This window comes from Bos taurus, chromosome 16 (assembly GCF_002263795.3).
Source record: "Bos taurus isolate L1 Dominette 01449 registration number 42190680 breed Hereford chromosome 16, ARS-UCD2.0, whole genome shotgun sequence".
In the NCBI taxonomy this organism is placed as follows: Eukaryota; Metazoa; Chordata; class Mammalia; order Artiodactyla; family Bovidae; genus Bos; species Bos taurus.
The window spans coordinates 3,459,225-3,474,813 of record NC_037343.1 but is presented as its reverse complement, the minus strand read 5'-3'; the positions used below and the strand labels follow the sequence as shown (position 1 = coordinate 3,474,813).

The window sequence follows — 15,589 nt, the reverse complement described above, 5'->3', positions numbered from 1 at the left end:
TTCATTGCCTGTTATCATGTCTCATCAATACAATTGATATCTAGACTACGTTTTTCATTGTTGCAATCATTTGGTTTTATTACTCTCTCCTATGGGGCCAAGAATGGTTGAAATACAGTTTTTGTTGCCATTTGTATTGTCTCATATGTTTATTCCCTCAGACCAGTATTATGTTGATTTTTCTGTTGGTCTCTACTTAAAAGTTTAGCTATTACTTGACTTCATTTTAAGGGGCTCAAGGATTAATGGTCTCTATAAATTCAATAATAAGATAAATAGAGAAAATGATTTCATTCTTCATCATTGTAATAGACTTGTGAATTAAATGCTTATTTTGCATAAAATACAAAGAACAGTCACAATTTTCAAAATTACAGTATATTTAGATCAGATTGCTTAGTAAAGAAATGTGTTTGGTTTTTTTCTTTGCTTAGGAATCTTGGGCTCAATAGTTTGTCATTTGAGTGTGATCTAGATTATGGGAATACCAAAAGATTTACAGGATCTGCTGTTGAAAAAAAGAAGGCTATGAAGACAATTTTATGTATGTTTTTTTGGTGGTTGTTTGTTAGAATTTCTCATGGAATCATAAAATTTTAGCACTGAAGAGTACCAAGTGAATTGCCTAAGATCATACAGCTAATTAATTTATGACAAAGACAGAACACTAGACACCAGATTTCTAAGTTGAAATTTGTGAGGATATAAAATGTGCATCTTTGTGACATAAAAAATTATTTTATAAAATTTTCCATTTAACTTTGAAACTCTTTAACTTTTACCCTGCAATGATCTTTAGCTTGCTTTTATTTTCTCCATGATGTAAGGCAGGCCTATGTGTTGAGATTTCTGATGTACAGCATACTATACTCCTAAATATTAATATTAGGAGATAATTTATTTTCATTTTGCTTTAGATAAATTTCTGGCATTTTGTAATTTATATAACTCCAGTTTCCTTTAATAATTATAAAGGTATTTTCTGCATTTATATTTGGTGCAATCCACTAATTTGCCTTCTTGACCACCGTCAATACATTACGTGGTTTATTTTCATTATATTCATACTCTGTCTCTGACAATGAAGTTTTTTTCTTAGTAAATGTTCTTGTGAACCAGGGCTTATGCATAGGTGAAAACTTTTAGCCTGTGTTGAGATACCTTCCTTTTTTCCTTTGGGTCTTCAAAGGAAGCAATATTTTCCAAAAGTGGATAAAATTGTTCTTAATCACCAGTATCTCTATGTATTAGGGAAATACTGGAAGCAGTTTCACTCCTCAGCATCTGAATTATTTTATGTATAACAGGTTTTCTTTAGCATTCTTCTCTGGTCAGGTTTCCAGAGATTTATGTTCACTTGGATTTTGGTCTAAGACTTTTAAACCTTTCCCTCTTCTTATAGTGAGGACTCAGAAGAAAAAGATGTGAAGACTAAGAAGGATGATTCTCATTCAGCAGGTAGTAACAATTTTTAATGTAGTAGCTGTAATTCTATGTATTTATTTATTGGACATTTTAATAAGCGGTTTCATAGTAATGCCAGGCTCTGTGGTAAATACCACATTACAAACAGTAAGTGTCTCCATCTGCAAAGAGCTCACGATGATTCTTAGTCCAGCTGGCTTATTACCGTTTCCTATGAAAGCTTTTTTTTTTTTTTTAGCATACTTATGTCCATCCCATCCCAGGACTTCTGATTCAGTAGGTCTAGGTGGGATGTTGGGGCTTTGTTTTTTTAAAGTATTTACAGATTATTCTCATGCATAATTGAAATTGTGCATAATGGAAATTGAAAACCACTTACATGAACAAATAAAAGATATCAAACTATATAGAATATATATAATACTAAGTGAAATCAAGGTATAAAATACAGGAAATGATGATGGGTTGAAAAGCAAACAAACATTAGTTTTAGTCTGACTTCTTAGCTGGGAAGAGGTCCTTTGAAACAGTAGCCACAGAGAAAGCTTTTTTGTAAGAGTTTTAACTTAAAAGAATCAATTGAAGAGATTCTGACTAGATTAAATGTTAAATCCTGATTATTTGTTGTTGGTATTTATTTTTTAAAGTTTAATTCGTTCAAGAATTGAGAGTTCCACCTTGCTCCCAAACATTTTAGTTTTGGTCTGCGTTCCCATGCTATTTAGGTAATGTGTAAAGCGTAGACAAAGTTCCACTGAATTCGCCCTGCTGAGCTATTTTTTTCTAATCATTTAATTAATTTGTTTATCTTGGGCTGTGCTGGCTCTTCGCTGCTGCGCTTTTCTCTCGTTGCTGCGAGCGGACGCTAGTCTTCGTCGTAGTGCTCGGGCTTCCATTGCGGCGGGCGGGCTCTAGGGCACACGGGCCTCCGCAGTACGGCTCCCGGGCTCTGGAGCTCAGGCTCAAGAGTTGTGGTGCAGGGGCTCAGCTGCTCTTCAGCACGTGGGATCTTCCCGGATCAGGGATCAAACCCGTGTCCCCTCTACTGGCAGATGGATTCTTATCCACTGAGTCACCAGGAGAGCACTCCACTGAGCTGTTTTGCTTTCACTTGTTCAAGTCTGCTAAATGATTGTCTGAAAAGAAATTGTATTAACTTTTTGCACTATCTAGTAATGCTGTGATAATGTAAACATACACTTCTGTTCATTTACCTTGTAAACCCTAATTTGAATCTCTTGTGTTTGTAAACATTTGAGCACTTCAAGATGAATAACTCTGTATTAATGTTAAGCATACCTCCTACCAAGTGGGTTTAGTTTTGAGTCTGCCAGAATCAGCTGTCTTCTTGCGTCTGTTGTCTTCAGGTGAAGTTTTTGGTAGTGAAAGTGATGGCTTGAACACTGACCATAACAAGGTTTATTAACAGCTAAACCTTGACAGAATAAGGGAGCCTCAGAGTCCAGGAGCAGGGCTGTAGGTGAAACTGATACAAAATAACTTGGCCTAGAGACCGTAGGCTGGCATCCTGCCCTTTCAGTCAGAGTTCCGCACGGCCACAACCATGTGCTGCGGAGTTTCTAATTAATAAGCTGTAGTATATGGGGGTAATTTTTATTATAAAATTGTGTTAAGATCTGACTGATCTAAACGTGTGTTTTGAAGATTTCCCTCCGTCTCCTAAATTGAAATGGCCACACCTCATTCGTTGAAAAGGGTAGTAGTTTGACATTATTTTGAGTTCTGTATGTTTTGTATTGTAGAATGAAAATATTGGAAAACTGTCTTCCCCTGTTCTACTATTTAAAATATTTTTCTAACTTTAGTTTCTAAAAACTGTGTAGATAGGTTTGAATGTAGTTGAGAATTTTAGGGTACAACAATAATGTAAGCTTAAAGCATGTTATAGGAAGCATGTGTTCATACCTAAATTCAGCTTTATTATTTCTTAAAACTACATGCCTAGGTTATTTTATATGTAATAGTGGGTGAAAGTGAAAGTCACTCAGTTGTATCTGTTTGCAACTCTTTGTCTGACTCAGTCCATGAAATTCTCCAGTCAAGAACACTGGATGTGGGTAGCCTATCCCTTCTCCAGCGGATCTTCTCAACTCAGGAATCGAACTGGGGTCTCCTGCATTTCAGACAGATTCTTTACCAACTGAGCTATCAGGGAAGCCCATAATAATGGGTACATAGCCTTATTCAAGTTCATTCTTTGAATTTTACCTCTCTTTTTGCATATTTTGTAGACATTTTTAGGAATAGAATTTTCCCTTTCTGAATGAAATAAAGCTCCAGTTTATATCTTACATTGCCTTTTCCAGTCATCTGTCAAACCCATAACTCTTTGATCATTGCATTATAACTTTGATATTGCAGAGGACAGTGAAGATGAAAAAGAAGATCATAAAAACGTGCGCCAGCAACGGCAGGCAGCCTCTAAAGCAGCCTCTAAACAGAGGGAGATGCTCATGGAAGATGTGGGCAGTGAGGAGGAGCAAGAAGAGGAGGACGAGGCGCCGTTCCAGGAGAGTGCGTAACGTGCCTTGTATCTTGGTCGTGGCTGTGGTTTGTGACCTCAGTTTTACTTCAGCAGTTTTTTGGATGCTCAATGTTAAAATCAGCCCCTTAAATTAGATACTCAGTGTCATTAGAGATGATTGTTTGATATCTATTTATATTTTAAGACTCAGAGATTCTCATGATTATTATTTGATTAAGTACATCAAATAGTACTCAAGTACTGATTAAATACTCAAATAGTGATAAAGTATATCATTCATTCTCATATACTGAATGAACCATTGTTAGAATAGCAGTTACCTGGTGGGTACTGTGATTAAAGATCTGTATTTTGTCCTAGTGGAGAAAGGTGTAGACATCTCCTTGCAAAAAAGGTGTTAACGGAATTTAGATGTTTCACGGGTTACTCAGATTAACTAATCATATGTGTATTTGCTTTGTAGGTAGGTTTCTTACTTTGTTTATAGTTGAGCCAAACACACCAAATCAGTTCACCTGCATTTTCCTGGTCTTATCAGGACTATATGGGAAACGTAGAACTACCAAGATTATTTGATGACTTCAGTTTTTATCCACATTAAGCCTAATCTCTTCCTGTTTTCTGCCTACTCTTCAAACAAGTCAGTCATGTAACCCTCATGTGCATGTTAAACCGTTTTACAGGTGGGGCCAATGACAGCTCCAACCGAATTGGTAGTACAGCTGCAAATAGAACCCAAGAGTGTCTGACTTCCAAATCCCATCCTCCATTCTTAGCACTCTCTCCCTTTGTTCACTTGGAAGGATGTATACATTAAGTTGGACGTTGAAATTCTTCTTTCCTCTCAGAAGATTCCGGCAGTGATGAGGATTTCCTAGTAGAAGACGATGATGATAGTGACTATGGCAGTTCAAAAAAGAAAAACAAAAAGATGGTTAAGAAGTCGAAGCCTGAGAGAAAAGAAAAGAAAATGCCGAAGCCCAGGCTAAAGGCCACAGGTGAGCTCTGCAGAAGTCAGGTTAAATCACCAATGAACGTTCTCTACAGAAATGCTTCAGTAGGGCTTGATAGTGACCACATAACAAAAATAAAAGGACCTTGTCTTCTGTGCCTGGAAGTGTCACTCACCTATTATTAAGGGCTCCAGCCCCTCTAGGAGTCTGGCAGCTTGCCCTGCTCTTCAGCCAGTGCTGCACCGAAGGCCGGATTTGGGAATAACCCATTCACACTGCACCAGCTTAGCTATTACTGCCTTTTTTTCCCACTGATATCACAATCCCAGCAGCTACTAAAGACTGAAAATTGTGAAAATACATACCTACAGTAATACATTTAAGTGTTCTGATTTGTACAGAGAATGAAATCACTCTTGACAGCATAGGTTCATTTTCTTTGGGCCCTTGTGGTTTCTGTCAGATGTTCTTCTGGGTGAAGCTAGTTTATCATTAAATCAGAAAGCTGGATTTGCTTTTTTTTTTGTTCTGGCAAATAGAAGTTTTATTCATCATGTCTTACTGTTTGGTAATGATGGAAGTATTAAAAGTTGCTTGATGGGGACTTCCCTGACCCTCCAGTGGTTAAGACTGAGCTTCCAGGGCAGTGCGCACGAGTTCAATCCCTGGTGAGGGAATGAAGAGTCCACATGCAGCATGGCCAAAAAATTTAAAAACAACAGGTATTTGACGGCTTTCTATTCCAGTTAAGTTGCATCCCCCCTTCTTCACTCAAGTTTTAAACATAAGCAACTGACAGTTTTGCAAGCCACTAAGGATGTTACGTAGTTTCTATAGCATCTTGTTTCTTTATTACAAACATGACTGTTAACATAGTAGTGTTGGCTAAAAGTGTTTGAAAACCAGTACCCACCTTCCTTTTCAGTAAGTCGGGGTGTCATCTTTATGATTTTTTTGCCTTACAGATTGTTCTGTAGCTGATTTTTGTTAAAAACGTTAGACGTTTCTTCCCTTCCCCAAGTTGGTATTTTTCTTCTTTCAGTGACGCCAAGTCCTGTGAAAGGCAAGGGGAAAGTGGGTCGCCCCACAGCTTCAAAGGCATCAAAGGAAAAGACTCCTTCTCCCAAAGAAGAAGATGAGGAACCAGAAAGCCCTCTGGAAAAGAAAGCATCTTCAAGCCCTCCACCTGAGAAATCTGGGGATGAAGGTTCTGAAGATGACGCGCAGTCTGGGGAAGATTAAAAGTGATGATGGTCTGGGGAGAGATTTTATTTAAAAAACAAAAAAAAAAAAAAGAGAAAAAAAGAAAAAAAAAGAGGGAAAAAAAAAGAAAAGCTACTTAAGATAGAATATGGTTTTGGCTATGGCTTGACTCATGGGCTTTCAATGCTTTTTTTCCCTTTTGTTGAAAATAACATTTTCTTCTTTTCTTCTTCTTTTTCTTCTTTTTTTTTTTTAAAGAAAAGCATTGTATGTTTAATTTACCTTTTTTGTCTATTGGTCTCTTCGTCATGACCCCCTCTTCCCCCTCCTCCCCCTTTCCCAATGAAAGCCATGTTAAATTAATCACTGGATTGACTGCTTCATCTTTTTTATTTTTAATGGAGGGTATGCCACAGTTGTAAAGCAATAAGATTTGAGGTAAACACTATGAAAATTTTGCTTTTTGCTAAATGGTAGCAAGTTGAACAGGAATCGAAAAATGTAGAAGGTTTTAGTTAAAAGTTATTGCTTCTTTCTCTACCTGAATTTAAAAAAAAAATCAGTTGTCATCTAATACAAGTTTATATTCTATATACAAAAATATGGATGTCTAAAAAATCTAGATGTTGAACTCCCACCGATGGGGCAGGTAGGAGATAAAGATGAGTTCTGAACTGCTACAAAAGGCATTCATGTTTTTTACTGTGGGGCAGGGCAGGGAACTGAGGTTACCTGACCCTGTTTGGGGATATAGGTTTGCTTGTTTTTAGTTTCATCACCTGTTATCTCTAGGAGACTCGGAGCCAGTGATCCTTTTATTCAGCTACAGTCTTTAAAGAACTTAGAAGCAAGGGCCGCCAAAACTTACATCTTTCTTGATTTCCTATCTCATTCTCTAATGGTTCATGTTTTTAAATATATATATGTATCTATTCTGTTTCTTGGATAAAAAATTTTACCAAGGATCAAAAGAAGAAACCCTAGAATTAAAATGGGGCGATCTATATATCACAGTGGATTTCTTCTCAAACTGACAATGTTTAGGTTTTAAGCAAAATAAAGTGCCAGTTAATGTGAAACTCAATCACAAAGACTTGAGATTTTTGCTTTATGGAAACAGAGAATTGAAATTCTTTTATGCTATAAATGTGCACTCAGAGTCCATGAACCATGCTCTGCTTTTGCTGAGGGATGGAGTGTTCTCCTGTCAGGCCTGTCCTTCCCGCCTCTTGGTAGAAACGTGGTGTGGAGCGTCTCGGCCTCCTGCTGGTGCACAAGGCGCTCCTGCACAGCCCGCTCGCAGCGCCCGCCAGCCCTGCTCCAGTTCATGGTTTCTCCTGGTTCCGTTCTTCACTTCATATCCTGTACTTGATGGGAGTATGTGACGTGCTGCCCTGACACTGTTCAATTAGCGTCTGTCTTTATACCAGTGCCCTTGCTGACCGCATGTCGCTTACAGCAGCAGTTTACGGGGCTCTGCAGAGCTGGAGAAACCATGCATCCGGGAGGCCTGTGTGCAGGGGGTAACAGACCAGTTACACGCCTTATGAAGGTAGTCAGGAGACAGATCTGTGGGTTTGCTTCTCCACGTTCTGATACTCTGAGCTAATGGGAGCAAGGTTCAGGGTGTCTTAGTGTGCTGATGGGCTGCCCAGGTGGCTAAGTGGGTAAAGAAACTGCCTACAATGCAGGAGACGCTGGAGATACGGGTTCAGTTCCTGGGTTGGGAAGATCCCCGGAGAAGGGCGAGGCAACCCACTCCAGTATTTCTTGCCTGGAGAATCCCATGGACAGAGGAGCCTGGCCGGCTACAGTCCATAGGGTCACAAAGAGTCAGACGTGACTGAAGCAACTTAGCACAGGACACAGTGTGCTAATAAATTGAAAAATCAGTGAAATTTAACATTTCCTTTTTATCTGTATTTGCTTCCTCAGCGTTTACTAATGCAGTTTTCTTTCTATCTGCTGTTACAGGATATTTTTCTCTCAAACAACCTGGCTTTCCTACAGATGTTCATAGAAAAAAAGGTTATTTAAGGAATATTTTTAAGACACTGTAAGGAATATCCTTACTCTGATTTTTTTCTTTTTTTTAAAGAAAGCACCAGTGGCAGAGAGTCGTTTCACTGTTGTACTGTGGGAGTTAAAGAATGAATTTGGAGATTTTAGTACTCGGCCAAATATGTGAAACTTGAACATAAGTAGCAATTGGACTATTCTCTTTCATGATGGTTGACTTCACAGTTGTGAACTTTGTAAAGAGGTGTTAAAGATAATTCCATTTGCTTTATTGGTTTGTTCAGGTATTTTAACAAGAAGGTTTGTGTTCACATGTTTTAAAAAACCTATCAGTGTTTCCACCATGCACTTCTGTTTTTAGGGGTTTATAACTTTAAGTCTTAACATTCCTAGTAACGTGTGCTTTCCTCGCGAAGACTAGGGGGAAGGGTCTTTTAAAACTTTAGCCTTAGTATTTTATGTAATAGTCTCTTTAATATATTAATCTGCACTAACGTTTCTGTGATATATGCACATCCTTTAGAGTAATCACATCCTCTAGGTTATTTGTGTGCATTTGGTTGGGCTTTTTGTTTGGGATCCCTTTTTTAAAGGTTAATTCATGAGATTAAAAAATGTATATTTCTGATAGACTGGACAAAAGGATCTGTGTCCCCAAGAGAAACAGGCTCTGAATGACCTTTGTTTTCTCCGGTTTTTGCTGATAATTTAAAACACGCTGGTCTTCCCCTCAAATCACGCACGCAAATAGGACAGCTGTGGTGTCTCAGCTGGGAACAGGTGCTCAGCAGCCAGGCTGACAGTGGTGTCGGTCGGGCTGCTGGGACTGCCCATTGGCACCGCCCCCGACTACACGCCCCCTTTCTCTAGAGCGCCTACGAGGACTTGGCGGCAGTGCTCGCTGTCTTGTTTTGCAGCTGCTCAGGAAGTGGGACGTTGACTTTGAAAGTGCTTGTTTGTGTTATCTCAGTTCTCTGTTAGCTCTGTTAGGTTTACCTCTGGAGCGTGGATTTCGGCAGCTACGCTGACTGACACTACATTCTAGTTCTTCAGATTCTTTTCTCAGACTTCCCTCCCCAACACACACAAACGTATCTGTTGTAGCCTGCTGCTGCTCTTCGCCTTTCCCACCTCAGACTGGAATCAGTGGAGTGGGCTCGAAGGATATGTGTTAGTTTTCATAAGGGTAGCTTTGTCCTGCGTTGTAAAACATTTCTGCCTCTCATATCTCTGCTCCCTAATGAGTCCAGGTAGGGAAATTAATGGATGTTTTCCTCCTTTAGGGAAGTAGTGAGTGGAAATCTTTGCATCTGGAATAGTAGTTGATTTTCCATTATGGAGCTTTTGGTAACCTTTTTTGTTTTTTCTCATAATAACTGGTTTGCTCCAGGCTCAGCCCTCTCAGTTCAGTACTTATTCTTGGTACTGGTTCAAACAGCATTTTCTTACAGGTAACTAGTCAAGAGTGGAATTCGAGGTTAACAGTCCAGTGAAGTGTTTGACATTCTTACGTATATGATCAGCTAAACTGAAGTTCACACTTTTGGGGGTTTGTTTGCTGTAAACATTGAAGTGAGTGGGTTTTAGAGTCCTTACTGGGGGAAGGGAATAGTGCCTGTTTTTCCTTTTCCTTTTCTGTAGGAGATGCTTTGAGGGTGTCAGAAAGGCGGGAGCAGAAATTAATCCCAGGAGCTACAGGGAAAGCTTTATAAAAGGTCATGTGACCATCGTGGCTTTTATGGAGAAAGGGAGTTTTGATTTGAACACTTCTTTCTGTGCCTGCATCACCAGTAGCTGTGCCTAGAAGAAGCTGTCACCTTAGCAGTTTGGAAAGGCAGAAGCCTGGCCTCCGGTTTTTATGACATTCAGATAGAACAAGCAATACTCATTTTCTGCCAAGGGATAGCTCTTGAGGTTAGAGAGTTGTCCTTTTCTCTGTGCATGGAGTTGGGTTTATTTGAAAAGGGAGTTAGTTTATTTGAATATTGGGAGGTCAAACTACTTAAAGCCAAATTTCAATCTGCAACCCATTTTCCCTTTTTCTTGAGATAAGCTTGATACAAAATGAGTTTTCTTGACTCCCAAATCCCTAAGTTACACTTTTTTCTCAAAGCCTAATTCAAAATTCACAGTGGTGCTTTCTGTGTCTTAACCACTATTGGAGAAAAAACCCTGTAAACCTGCCTGTTGCCATGTCGTGGAGCGACTGGACTGGTGACATCTGTAGGGCGCGCTCTGTGTGGCTGGTGGGACGCCACCATTGTGCATACACTTTGTACATCGGGGTGAAGGGAGGGTTTTCTAGATTATGGGGGAGGGCAAAATTGGGATTTTTTTTGTTGTTCCTTTTTTGATGGGATGTAGGGGTATAGTACTCAGTTTATGCCCTAAATAACTTGTATAAAAATCCCTGAAGTATTGTGTGGGTGTGTGTGTGAGTGTGTGTTTGTTATATGTCTGGCAATTAAAACTTTGTCTTCTGGAAATTAGCGAATTCTCTTTTTTTCTCCAGAAGTGTTTGTTACAAGATTTGTAAATAAGAGCTCTACTTAGTTTGTTTACCAAGAACATGTTGCAGCAAACCTTTTACACCTAATTCCCACGAGGTTGAAGTAACGACTTTTAAGATTTGCCAGGGTAAGCAGCAGCCAGGTTCTCAGTCATTGTTGGCCTTGATTCATCTTTCAGACTTCATTTTCCCAGCTCTAAAATTCCCAGTATTCCTTAATTGTAGTCCTTTTATGTTCTAGAAGCAGGAAGGGGGAAAGAGAAGACCCTGCTTAAATGTATTTAATTGTCCATGGGCCGAGGCCCGGGCATCCCTCAAGACTGTAATGTTGCTGGGTATATGTGATCAGACACCAGAGGGCTGGGCATTCTTGCAGCACCTTAACAGTGCTGATACCTGCAGCATGGTACTAAGGAAGTTAAAAGTTTGAATGTAACCACTTTATTTAAAAGTTTTTTTCTTTTAATTTAAATGAAATGGGGGTTGAAGTGAACATGATTTTGTTGACCATGTCCGTGATTTCTAGATGCAACATGCATTGGTAGACTTGTGCGATGGTCTTTTGTGATACTTAATTTTTACATATCCCAGTCTCTGTATGTATCTGCATAAACAAAGATAAAACAAACTCCTGCTTTCTTTTATTGAAGGGTTTCCAGGACTGCGTGTCTGTTCCTGAGCTCTGTTTTAAGTATGTGTATCCTTTGCTTGTATTTTGTATTAAAAAATAAGAAAAAAGAACACTTTATTGTTGAGCATGTTGGCATTGTCCCTTTTATTTTTTTCTCTTTTTGGGACATATGAAGCAAGTTATTCTTTTTCTGTATCTTTTTTTCTTTTGTAAACTTTTTTTGTTTTGTTTAAAAATGGCTTTATAAAAGGGCTTTTGTAACCCAGATGCGTGCTCTGTGTACTTCTTGTGATACTCAAGCGAATACACTGATTTACTATACAACTGGGCACCTTGGCCTGGCACCTCCCAGTCTAATTTGACTTTAGGGGGAAACTGCTAGATGAATGAATTCTTTAGAAATTAGCGGTGACCGTCACTGTTGTTGGTAACAGGAAAGGTATGTTTTGTCTAAACTAGGACTGGAGTTAGGAATCAAGAAACAGACTCATTAACCTTTGATTAATCAAGGGAGCACGAAGCTGGATGCAAGGGGAGTCCTAGTTAGTGCTTTCCTCACGTTCATGACCAGGTTATGAAGTCTCACGAGGGCAAAATCCTTTCAACAATCATGTAATGAAGAATAATGTTTATATGTGTAAAATAGACATTTGCATTCAATTTCAAATACTGTAAAAATTACACTCTTGCAGTTTACAGTTAAATATTACCTCTTTGATGGAGAATATGGTACAAGATATTGTAGGTATTAGGGATTTTATAGGGATTTTATCCTTTTCAACCTTTCCCCTGATTTACATTCTGGCCTTGTCATCCAAACGTAATTCACATACAAACCCACCTTGGCTTTGAAATTCAGTGCTTTTTGCATGCTGTTACCCTTTAGTGACTGGCTAACTTGGCATTTATTTTTTATAGAGTTGTTTGTTTCAAGCCAAAGTTTACTTCATAAGAATGTTGACTAGCCACTTTTCCTTCTGTCGCTGTTTTATGATTAACATCAGATTTCTGCTTGAGCACAGTGCTGAAGAAATAGTCTGGTTTACAGGACTTCAAAGGCCATCAGGCCAGCAAACACCAGAGGCGTAGTTTATGTTTGGTGAGACACATTTGGAACTCCCTCCCTCCCTCGACTCCTATCTGTGAGCATTACTCTACAGTAATTTAACATTGCAGCTCATTTAAAAAACTGAGCATTTTTAAAAATTTATTTTTGATAGAAGGATAATCACTTAACAGTACCATATTGGTTTCTGCTTATGAAGCATTTCTATTTAACATAGTACCTCTTTCAGTTTTCCCAACAACTGAGATTGCTCAGATGTTCCTCCAATTTTGTAGAAAATAAATTGGCTCAGGTAGAATGTGATTTAATGTGGCTAGTATGTGACAAGGCTTTGGATCAGGTCATTCTTTAAACTGTCACAGCTGTTGGTTCTAAAACCAGCTCCTTCGTACTGATGATAAACTTTTTAACATATTCCTCAGCATCAGTGGAGAAGGTGATGGCACCCCACTCCAAAACTCTTGCCTGGAGAATCCCATGGACGGAGGAGTCTGGTAGACTGCAGTCCATGGGGTCCCTAAGAGTCGGACACGACTGCGCGACTTCACTTTGACTTTTCACTTCCATGCATTGGAGAAGGAAATGGCAACCCACTCCGGTGTTCTTGCCTGGAGAATCCCAGGGACGGGGGAGCCTGGTGGGCTGCCGTCTATGGGGTCACACAGAGTCGGACACGACTGAAGCGACTTAGCAGCAGCAGCATCACTAAGTAAAGGTGATAACTTGAACAGTGTTACATCAGAGATTTAACGGGAAATGTTCTTTTCAATGAAATATGAAAATTTCTCATTAAATGCTTAAATTTACTTGAAAATCCCTGTGGCCCCTAGATAGGAAGCTTCAGCTTCCGTGAAAAGCTTTCCTTCTTTGATTATGTTTTAAGGTAGTGACTGCTGCTGCTAAGGCGCTTCAGTCGTGTCCGACTACATAGAGAAAAATGTTATCGTGACTGGCACTCTCACCCTTTGCCAGTAGAGGGCAGTGTCCTCCATATGCTTAGCCCATTCCTTGACCGTCTCTTTCCATACTACCGGGGCTCAACATCCACAGTATGAGACACTGCCATCTGCTTGTGTGAGCGATGTTCTGTGATCAGTGTGCCTGCTTAAGATCCTAGTGTACGCAGCAGTAATATTTTATGATTTTCAGTGCAAAATAGGATCTCTTGATTCACGCACACCTGTCAGCTTATATTCCCTTAACAATTCCCCAAACCTTTGTACATAACGGTCCCAAGATGAAAGTGTATGTTGAGATTTCAAAAAAGTAGCTGTGAACTCGTGGCCTCATTTTGAAACAAATATTGTCTTTTAAAATTGCCCTCCAGCTCAAAAGCCTCATCTTTTTGCACAAGCAGCACTGGTGACATGCTTGTGGACAGAATTACTGAGACTTCAAAGCAACATGGGCATGTGTTCCTTTACCTTGATGGCACGCTTCTCTTTCCCTCCATTATTTTACTAGAATGGACAGGTACCTATCTGACATGTTTTGGCTGGGGCACCACCAGGAGCAATCAGCATTGCTCATGGGTGTACCTCCTGTTTCAGTGTTAAAGTCCTGAACAAATATTGTGAAATAAATGCATGTTGATTCTGGGCTCAGGGAATGAGCACAGCCGGAGTTTACACCCTAGTAAAGAAAATAATTACTTTAAAATATGATAGCGTAAAATGTTAAAAGCAATAGTTTGCCTTGATCGAGCTCCAAACTGGCACCCAGAAGTGATTTGTTTAAAAATCTAACTTTAAGGAATGAATGGAAGATCACATAATATTACAATTGTTGGTAATGTTCTAGCCATTCAGTTGAATAAATACAGAAGGAGAGGCACACACATCCTTTTCTTAGAATGTGTAAGACCACTTCCTTGGCTGATATGTAACGTGTCTAGTAGATAACACTTTGCCCACCTTGGGCAGGAACATGAATATATAAGGCTCTCCTGATTACAAGAGATGGGGAGAAATGGGTTAGGTAAGGCTCTGAAGGAGGTAGCAAGTCACTGGCACAAGGAAATCAGTGACCTAAATTTTAGGGTGACTACCAATTTGGTAACTAGATTAGTTATGTGGTAAAAATTGATTCTCATCAATGAACTCAATGGGTACAGTGATTATAATAAATAAAAAGTTGTCAATGAAACACTTGTCTTTAGCCAAAAACTTTAGAGGCAGTCACATACACTGAATCTTCACTTTGTGACTATAAATTGATTCTCTAGTTTGACTTAATGGAATAACATACTGGTCATTTTAAAAATACAGTTTTACCTCTAATGTAGTTAAGAAAAATGAAATAGCAAAGCGCTTTTCTAAGACACTGGATGTCTTTAGGAGTCATAGAGGACTCAGTTGACATTCTGGATAGATCCTTAAACATAATCTGGGGTAACCTGACTTCATATCTAATGCATGCCACATCTCAGTTACAGACTCCAGGCTCCCCAATTCGGTCTTCTGCCTCTGACCTAGTTTACCACCATGTCTCTTCTTTTTTGGTGAATAAACAGTGTCAATGGGGTTAGTGTGTTTGAGGCAAACGTTGTTTATACATGAATCAGGTAGCCCTAGAAGTCGTTGGGGAACCACCTGTCCTGTACAGTCACACAGTTGGCCCAAGTACAAGATAAATAGCGTTTCCTGGTAAACCTGGAACAATGCAGAGCTTAGGCTCCAAAGCTGCATTGCCGGGAGCTGCTGCTGGGACCTCAGGTGTGCAGGATGTGCACACACCGTGCCCAGTCAAAGGCAGCGCCTGTTGCCCTGGACTTGCACAACGGCCTAGTCTTGGGTCATCACAAAGTAAGTCGTTCCTTTTCTAATCTTGCTTTCCCTCCGTCTCTTCCCACGCCCTCCAGTGAAACGTTGGCTCATGGGCCACTAACAGAAGAAGTCAGTAGACTGAGCAGCCACTGAGAAGCAGATGCCTTGCTCTGGGAGATTCAAGTCTAGGAGGGGACATGCTCCTACTGCCAGAGGGTAGCAATGAAACTTTCTAGCTCATCTGTTGCTTCTGGAGTTTACCTCTGAATTAGCCAGCACTTTTCAACAACGAAAATTATGGTGACTATATTCCCAGCCCAAAATTGGGACCTGTGGTATCATGAAGTTTTGTCCTACTCATTGGAAAAAACAGTCTAAGATACAGTCTGGATCTCAGAGTATTAGCATTTCTGTGATATTTTTATAGTTTAAGGAACTAACGTGTGAAATACTTAAAACCGATTGTTCCAGGAAATGCACATGCCTTGTATAAAAAGTGTATCAGATGTTAA

General features: G+C 39.6%; 2 protein-coding genes across 3 annotated transcripts in view; both read left to right on the top strand.

Annotated features, from left to right (window-relative positions):
• NUCKS1 (nuclear casein kinase and cyclin dependent kinase substrate 1) overlaps positions 1 to 11,511 on the top strand; it is a 31,912-nt gene extending 20,401 nt beyond the window's left edge. The window contains exons 4-7 of one of the 2 annotated variants that reach the window (XM_005216661.3): positions 1,403 to 1,458; positions 3,808 to 3,960; positions 4,783 to 4,929; positions 5,927 to 11,511. In XM_005216661.3, the coding sequence (XP_005216718.1) occupies positions 1,403 to 1,458; positions 3,808 to 3,960; positions 4,783 to 4,929; positions 5,927 to 6,126 (556 nt within the window). In that variant the 3' untranslated portion in view covers positions 6,127 to 11,511. 2 annotated transcript variants of the gene reach the window in all.
• The window catches only part of SLC45A3 (solute carrier family 45 member 3), a 58,701-nt gene continuing 49,455 nt past the window's right edge, over positions 6,344 to 15,589 (top strand). The window contains exon 1 of the mRNA XM_010813048.3: positions 6,344 to 15,116. The gene's annotated coding sequence lies outside the window, so the exon portion shown is untranslated. The remainder of the gene's footprint in view (positions 15,117 to 15,589) is intronic.